General features: G+C 36.1%; 1 protein-coding gene across 2 annotated transcripts in view; it reads left to right on the top strand.

The window, feature by feature from the left end:
* Window positions 1-4905: 4905 nt before the first annotated feature.
* LOC122092687 (actin-related protein 8-like) overlaps window positions 4906-9099 on the top strand; it is a 29995-nt gene continuing 25801 nt past the window's right edge. The window contains exons 1-2 of one of the 2 annotated variants that reach the window (XM_042662920.1): window positions 4906-5540; window positions 6183-6268. In XM_042662920.1, the coding sequence (XP_042518854.1) occupies window positions 5224-5540; window positions 6183-6268 (403 nt within the window). In that variant the 5' untranslated portion in view covers window positions 4906-5223. The remainder of the gene's footprint in view (window positions 5541-6182; window positions 6269-9099) is intronic. The other variant, XM_042662921.1, reaches the window with a different exon arrangement.

Below are 9099 nucleotides of genomic sequence, written 5' to 3'. Positions count from 1 at the left end.
GGGGGGAGCGCAGGGCCAGTCTCTGCCAAACCAAACACCGAGAGTGAGAAGAAGATTAGGGCGCGTCGTCTGTCCCGAGTCTCCTGACTCCGGATTGAAGGAGGCACTGGTTATCCCTTCTCTCTCTCTCTCCCGTCCCCACCCTACTTCTCTTTCAACTTTTCGTCGCCGGTCGAGTTGTCCCCCGACCAAAACAGATGAAAACGAAAATGATAAAAGTCGGATCAAGTGAAAAATCAAATACAAAATAATGAAAGCTCTCTGTCTTACTTGGAAACTTGCAATCATAGGGAATGGAAAAGAATGTTAAATTATTTTTGAAAAGAAAAGAAGAGAAAATTTATCTATATTTACTCATATTCTTTGTAAAAATCAAAATTTATTTCTTTTCTTGATAACTCAAAATCTTGAAATTACCCTTATTATTGGCTATTGCCTTCTGCATCACCCAGTCATGCAGCATGTGTGTGTTGTTACATTGAACACATTTGGTCTATACTACCATTACTTTGGATGGGAAAAGTTCAGTTTCGGTTCTGTCATTGCAGTCCTAAGGCCAACCATAGCTGTGGAATATAAATTTGTTGGTATTAAAATTCTCTTTTTCAAAAATTCAAAAATTCAAAAAATGCATCTCTTTGAGTTTTTTTTATTTAATTGTTGCTTCAATGGTGTGAAATCTTATTTCCACATAAATAAGGTGGAGGGTGGAGAGTAGTTTATATGTTAGAATTATATGTCTAGGACCATGAAGGATATACTTTACAATACTTCACTCACTATGTCTAAGGTTTGAGGTTTATTTTTACGAACGCATTGTGGCAAGGAAGGTTTCACTTCATATTTGTGGATTTATTTTTATCAAAAATAAAATAAAATAAAATAAAATAAATCATTCATAGGTAAGGAATGAATATACAACATTATAAGAGTTTAAGGTTATTGAGGGATCTTGTCTCAACGAGATCTCAAAAAGCTACGTGTCTCATAAATATAATCACATCATTTGTTGTTTTAAGACAAAACCTAAGATAACCCAAGGGGGTGGGCATAGTTGATGTGAGCAACGAACTTGGTACAAGCCTTAAACTTTGATAATTAATAATCAATTGTTTAATGTTTTGAAGTTGGTTACGCCATTTTATGAAATAATGATTACAAAAGTTTCAACTTTAAAACATTATAAATAAAACTTAAAAAATTCCTTTTTTTTGGTAATAATTATTGACATGATTGTGCAACTAACCTTAAAACATTACAAATCTGCTTATTGATTTGAAGTCCTTTAGCCTTAAGAATAAAATAAATGTTCATTTGAAACATATGATTACCATATTTAATAAGAGTTTAAGATTTTTTTTATAGAAAATAAAAGTTCAAATTAAAAGTAAAGACGATTCAGAGTGTTGATGTTCGGTTTACAAAGAGTAGTAGTAATAAGCTTAAGCGTCACACTATGTACCATCTTGCCCAAAAAAACAACTGGTTCGTTCGTATGCCTGAGCTGAAAAGTGATTACAAAAATTATTTAAAAAATTTTTTTTTTCACTTGTCTTTACTTGCAATCAGACGGAGGCAAAAGGCTTGGAGTGGCTAGATTGGCAACATATATTTGTGATTTGCATGTTTATAGTTGTCACATGGTATATTGAATGGTGCTGGAATTTTGTAGACAAATGAACCCCAAAGTCAAGCTTCAACTCAAATAGAGTTTTCCAAGTGACATGTCAAAACATTAAAAAATTAACATAACTCTAATAGTAGTTGAAGTATTAGTCACTAGACAAGAGCATACATGCTTGATAATACATTGGAAAGTATTTGGTTACATTTTTAGTAACCTACTAGTATCTTTGGTTGTCTTAATAGCCAAAATCTTAGGATGTTCTACCTTCGAGACAAGGGATCAAGTATTGTTCCCGAAGACCCTAATGTGTCTTCCCCCCTCACCCCCTAAAAAAAAAAAATCTTATGTGTAACCTATAGAAGCGAGAAAAGTCAAACGAAGACCAATGTAGGTGGGCGCCATAGCAGTCTTCCTCCATGTGATATCACGCGTTGGTGATTTAAAATTTATTATGTGTCTAGCACCCTTTAATCATTTGTGTTAATTTTAGCCTTCTTCAACCCACATGACATCCACCGTAAATAAATTGAAGAACGAACAAAAAGTGGGAAGAGGGAAACATGTGATAAATCATTGGGGTTAATACATTTTTATGGAATATTCATTTATTTTATTCGTTTAGTATTAGGGAATGTTCATCCCCATGGCTAGAGGGATAAAGAAGTCTCACGGAGTGTAATACAGAAGGGGCATGCGTCATTAAACGAGGATAAAAGATAAATCATGAGGGGTATGTGCACCATGGTCACTTGCTACCATTTTTTCCACAAAATAAATTAACTATTAAACCAATCAAAACAAAATTTAATTTATTTAGCTTTCAATATTTGTGTCTATAACTTGGGCAATTTTTCCATACACAACCCAATAAAGAGGATTCTCTGTTTAGCCCCTCGATTATACCACGCGGTATAATGATGTATTACCCATTAACCCGATGGATAGATATGGTGTATTTGATAGGCATGCATTTCGATATATTTCCATGAAAATGTATTCTACTTCAATTAATACTATATGTTCTCACATGTCTTCAATATTTTGAAAATCTATTTTTTATACTTTACAAACTCTAATTGGGTTTATAACTTGATATATGAGTAGGGGACATAAACATCTGTCTATCTAAATTTTGGTCTTGCTATTTGACTATGCCATGTGGTAAAACAAGCAATTGTGGAGAAAAATAGGATGAATAAGACTTTTTTCCCTATCACAATATGGCTCATACACACAAACATAGGGGCTAAGTGCTTGGCACACCCTCACCCAAAATTAGAGGTGCACACCCTTTGATAATTGTTACATGGTAGTTCAAGTGGGCTTGTAAAATTTGTGTATGGTTGAACCCCAAGTTCACTTGTCGAAATTCAATATAATCAAAGTTAGCCAAGTGGCAAAACAAGGACTACCAAGGGACTGCAATTAGGATGCATGGGCATATATGAGAGGGTATGCTTACATATGAGATGACACATTGACCATCAATTTGAAATTTGGCAGGTGGCCAATCCACATCATTTTCTAAGACATTCAACCATCAGAATTTCCATATCACCCTTTCACTTTGCAAAAACCACAAGGCATGCTAATGTACTTCTGGGTGATGGTGTGTTGGAATTTTTCTTTCATCTAATCATGGATAAACTTTTAAACCAGTTGGATTTCTCCAATCATCAATGCAATGCCCAAAAAATTACGTGACAAGGCCATCCTTGTGCGGACTAGTTGAAGACATAAATCTTATCGGAAAAAAATACATGAATAATGCCCGAGATATAATGTGCCATACAATTGTGATATGCCGTTAAATTTGATACATGCCTTATATGGTGGATATCCCATATATTTGATAGTCAAAAGACCAAATCATCAACTCATGTGGCAAAATTATTGTTCACGTGATTATTTTTTTATTTTTTATTTTTTATTTTTTATTTTTTTTATTTTTTTATTTTTTTATTTGTTTTTACCTATATCCCCTAATGTATTGCCAAGTAGAGGGGGAGTATTAGACGTTATGGCAAAAAAAATAAAAATAAAAAATAAAGATAGAATGCCTGAAATTCTTGCAACGTGACATGCAAGCTAGACGAGTTTAAACTTGCAAATGGTTAGAGGAAATTGTGCAATGTAATCTATGACCCATTCTTTGTATTTTAATAATGCAAATTTATTAGAACATTTGTAGATTTATTATGTGAGGGGTACATAAAAATCTGCACAAGGGTGGCCTTTGCTTATTTATTTATTCATTTTTAATGTGGCTCGCTATGATTCCTGTCAGGTGGGCATGGATTTGGACGGTGTTAAAATAATGAGAGACATCCATATCCATATGCATACTCTAGTGCCCCTTCGTGTACTCAACCAAGTGAATAAGGATTTGGGTGAGGTTATTATAATGGGAGACGATTTGTCAAAAAAATAATAAAATAATAAAAAATAATAATAATAGTGAGAGACGCATCCATAAGTCTATAGGCATACCCTAGTGCCCCTTTGTGTACTCAATACTCACCCAAGCAAGCCAGCATTTGGGTGAGATTATAATATATTGTCTCCAGTTGTCTTCGAAAGCAATTAAACTATTGATCTTAGTTTTAATCCCGGGAGAAACTTTGATATACATGGGTAGCATAGGGATTTTATTAAGAAAATGAAGGGCTATCTTGCATATCTCCATCTACCAAGGTTTGATACTTTTCATTGATAGCATGGGAGCATGGTCCCACTAATGACAATAAACCATGGGGGAAGGTGGAATTTTTTATTTCAAAATCAATTTAATTTCTACACAAGTCAACATAACGTAACTTAATTAAATTATGGGGAAGTGCATTCCTGCGCGCGAGGGTCAATGAGAATGTAAAAGAAATTATTTTTCAATTATTTTTATTTATAAAGGTAAATTGATCATTTGGCTCATGTGTTTGATGAATCTGATGTCCCAGGCAACACCAGCGCGCGGGTCCAATGGAAAACTACAAATTACCGTTATTTAGTCCCGTAATTTTCAAATCTAAAGCTTAAACGTTATTTTTCGTGAAGGATTAAAATGACGGAATCAGGGATGGAATTCAAATCAGAAAGGTAGAGAAAGCTAAAGAACCCTAGAAGGGTTTCTTAGCATTAATCGGTCAGTCGTGTCGAGTCGGCTAGCATTGGTGTCAAAACCATGATTAACCGCGAAGGAGGAGATATGTCCAGATATTTCAATTTTAAAATTTTTTCTCCATTTATTTGCAGTAAAGATTCTAAATAACAGGTTTCAACGATGAAGCGAAACCATAAAAATATCTACACCCCAAAAAAAAGAAAAAAAAGTAGACTAGGATATGGCCACAGGGAAATGTAATCGACTTTCCTCTTCTTCTGTTCTAGAATTCGTTTACTCCTTAAAAATTCAAAGCTGGGTTGGATTGGGTTGCTGGAGACTGGAGACTGGAGACTGGAGACTGGAGACGTAGCTGATGTGTTGTTCCTCCAAAAGGATTACCTGAGTTAGAAACTGATATTTGATGATCACCCAGATCTCTTTTAAGGAGTCGGAACTCGGAAGTCGGAAGTGACGAGCTTTATTGTCCTGCTCTATAATGGCGACGTTACTGAAGAGGGTATTGGAATCAATGTCTAATCGTCCCAACTCGAATCGGAACTCAACTACAAGGACAATTGTCGATGAATCTTCATCATTTACCGGCGCCTTCGATCAGATACCTTCAGATATATTCTATATAATCATCAAACTCCTCGAGCCCAAGGAAGCTGCTCGACTAAGCCTTGTATGCAAGGCATGGAAATTACTCGTTTCCGATAATCTTCTTTGGATTTTTTTCATTCGGAATCGACAGGAATCCTGGGATACGATTCTATTCGCTGAAACCCATTTGAGATCCGGCTACCCACTTATGTAAATCTCCATTTTGCAATTTGCAGTTCCCTTCCCTGATTTCTTTCTATGACTGTCTAATCGGTATCAACTCTTTTAAGGTGAAACAAGTTTGTTTCTTTCGAGTTGTCTTAATAATTTGTGAAAATTTAGTAAGTTTGAAGGCTCATCCTACTCCCACCTGCTTAGTATATAAACTAGATAGATAATTAATAGTAGAAACTGAGTTTGCTAATTGGTTAATAACAACCCCAACAACTGCCATAGTCGTCATCACCATTATCGTTATTATAATCATTACCATTTTCTTCATGTTATTGTCAAAATTGGTTAAAAATTTGAATTGGGTTATGGGTTGTTAGAATATTAGATTATCTGGTAACAAATACAATTCTTGAAAGGAACGGTGGTTTTTATTGGTTCCGAATGATGTTGGTCTGGTTTTGGTGTGTTTGGTTTCATTATTCTCATTTCGTTATACCTTTTCTTCCTCTTCTTTCTTTCTTGTTTGTTTGTTTGTTTGTTTTGTTTTTGTTATTGTTTTTGTAATATTCCCTCTTCAGAGTATCTGTAGTATTGTTTATCTGCACCCTTTCAACCTCATCTGTACTTGATATTTTTGTTTTTCACTTCATTAAAAAGAATCAATTATTATTATTGCAGGACGTTTCGTGATCAATCAGCTCAGTTATCTTTTATGAATATTTATGGTCAGCGCACACAAGCAACTAGTTCTATAATCGTTGATAGTGAGTTTCTGCTACTTACTCTAACCAGGCAAAAAAAAAAAAAAAAAAAAAAAAAAAAGAAAAGAAAAAAAGGTTTCTGCTCCTTACTCTTGTACACTTGGTCATGATCTATAAGGAATGACACCGTTCTCCTTTTCTGATAGTTTGTTTTGTGGATATATCATACATTGTTTCAACTTGGTATCTCTGTTACTTGTATGTTGTTTTTTGCCAATAAGGAAACAAAGCTCTGGTAGGTTTTGAAATAGGGAGATTAGAAAGAATTTGACGTATAAAGTTCAAATAACTGTTGAGGTTATTCACAAAAGCATCATGTATGAAGATTGCTGGGTTGAAGGGAATCACATTTGAGGATTTGACAATAAAACCAATTATTTAATTTAATTCTCTCTCATGGTTGGTGGGTATCAAACTGCCAGTTTGTCTCCAATTTAGTACTCACAGTCATTTGGTAAAGATGTCTTCTCTTTATCTGGAGTAGGAATTGGACACCACAGGCACATGACCACTAGCATATCCCGGAGCAATGTACTATTACAGGAAAAGTGATAATTAATTTGATTGTGTTGCAGTCTTGAGAGTCACTGAATGATCAATTACATTTCCTATTATGGAAAAGTAATAGTGGATTATCCATAAAATTTACATCTTATAAGGTATGAGGTGTGAAGGTGAAAAGGATTAAGCGGTCCTGGGATTTTTTTTTTGGGGCGGGGTGTCGGAGGAAGAACGCTTTATGCACTATAGTCTCTTGTGGCAGAGGGAAGGTGATATTTTCAATCGCAGTTTAGGATGTGATTTAAACTTTAGCAGGGACCTGAATGAGGAACCTTTCTTCTTTATATTCGTCATTCTTTGGGAGATTTTCTCCTTTGCACAACGAGAATATTTTTTATCAAATGATTTGGCCACTCGAACCCAATGTTTCTTTTCTCCAATTTGTTCTTTTCTGGTTCTCCATGTGTGTCCAGTCTGCCTGGGAGATGGGGAATTCATCAGCCATCTTGTCATTTATTGCCACTTTTGGAATTTGGCAATACTTATTTGTCTCTTTGGTCTGAACATTGTGTTTTGTAGTGAGATCATGGTGTTCTTGTGTGGCTGGTTTTGGGCTCCCTTTGGTGAGCTAGTTTCTGTGGAGATATATTCTGGTGAGAGAGCATAGGAGGATTTGGAAAGAGAGGATTGACAAGATTTTCTGTCACAGGAGGAGTGCAGTTGCATGGTTATAGACATGGTCATGATGAGGAAAGCTCACTGGGGTTGGATGGTGCATATCTTCTGAGGCCTTCAGTTTGACTTATTTGAAAGGGATTGGACTGAGATTTTGAGGTCCTCTTTTGATTCTCCCTAGATCATTATGGACTTGGGCTCCTCTCTCATGTTTACTCCCTCAGGTTGAACTTCAGGTGCTGTGGAAATCTGGGCCCATTCTAGAGTAGAGGTCTTTCTGGAGATGATTCTAGTACTGTACTACTGTGTGATCACATATTCAGATCCTATCGAGGAGGGTGAATCAACTTCAGTGCATAAGAGACTTCTTTCTGTCGTTGAGAAAACCCATGGCGTTGGCTCTCAGCCTTTTGTTGGTTAGATGGGCTCAAAGATTGTGATTGGCTGAATCTCTCGTTTGAGAAGGGTCGGGCATGGAGGATTGATATTCTTCTTAGATTTGTTCACTCTTGGCTTCCGCTATGAATATTTTATTCTGATTGATACCAAGATCAGTTAGCTTTGTGATTGATGATTTAGCCTAGCCCAGGTTTTGTAAGGATTGATGTAGGGTGGGGCTCTTGTTATTACATCGTGGTTTTTGTGAGGTAATGACAGAGAAGGGAGGGCATCTGATTCAAATTGTGATCTTGATTAAAAGGTGGCCAAGAAGTGATGAAGTTTATCAACCAAAAGCAATTCGGCCCTGTTTGTCATGGTTTTTACAAATGCCTGATACTTTGGCTTCACTCTGCTAATCATGTGAAGGTCAAGATTTTCAAGGCCGATGACTTAATTTCTAAGGATGTTTTTTCATTGAGGGTGCACTTTGTTGATGGACTTGAGTTGCTTAGAGCCATGAATTTTTATGTCTGAAAAGTTGAGTGATGTTAGAATAATTCCAACATGATTTTCCCATATGTGCTTTCGTTGAGTACTTGAGCCAGCTGTTAAATGTTTACCATAAGGGGGAGTCCTCCTCCTTGTTAAGTTTATATGGTCTAGTCTTTGTTATTTGTTCAGTTTGTAATTTGACTCTAAGTACGTCTCTAGACTAAGACTTAATATAAGTAATTGGCCTAGGCCTCGAGAGGATTCTATTCTGAATCCTACCGTGGTCTAGGATTCTCCCTCCTTCCATTTTTATTGTGATCTCTCTCTTTTCTCTTCTTTCTTTCTCTCTTTAAGATTGTGCAAGGACTGGTTATTAGTTTCTCTGTTGCTACACCAGCATTATGCGGCAGTACTAATAATTTGTTTTCATCTAAAAATTTGTTAGTATATTTATGGAAAATTAAGCCATTTTTATTTTTGGAAGTTTGAATATGAGACTTGAAGAGGGTGGGCCTTGGTGCAACGGTAAGGTTGCTCCATTGTGACCAAGTGATCACGGGTTGGAGTCAGGAAACAGTCTCTCTGTGAAGTGGGGGTAATCAGGTAATGGGGGTAAGGCTGCGTACATTATGATCTTCCCCAAACCCTGCGGTGGTGGAAGCGTGCACTGGGTACGCCCTTTGAGTCTGAGACTTGAGTATCATCAACATAATGATAAATCTCTTGACAGATTGGCATGGGAATAAACTGCCTTTTCCTAAGATTAGACTGATTTCCTAGATGAG

The sequence above is a fragment of the Macadamia integrifolia genome, chromosome 11 (genome assembly GCF_013358625.1).
Source record: "Macadamia integrifolia cultivar HAES 741 chromosome 11, SCU_Mint_v3, whole genome shotgun sequence".
Taxonomy (NCBI): Eukaryota; Viridiplantae; Streptophyta; class Magnoliopsida; order Proteales; family Proteaceae; genus Macadamia; species Macadamia integrifolia.
The sequence above is the reverse complement of the archived record's forward strand: the minus strand, read 5'-3'. Positions and strand labels throughout refer to the sequence as shown.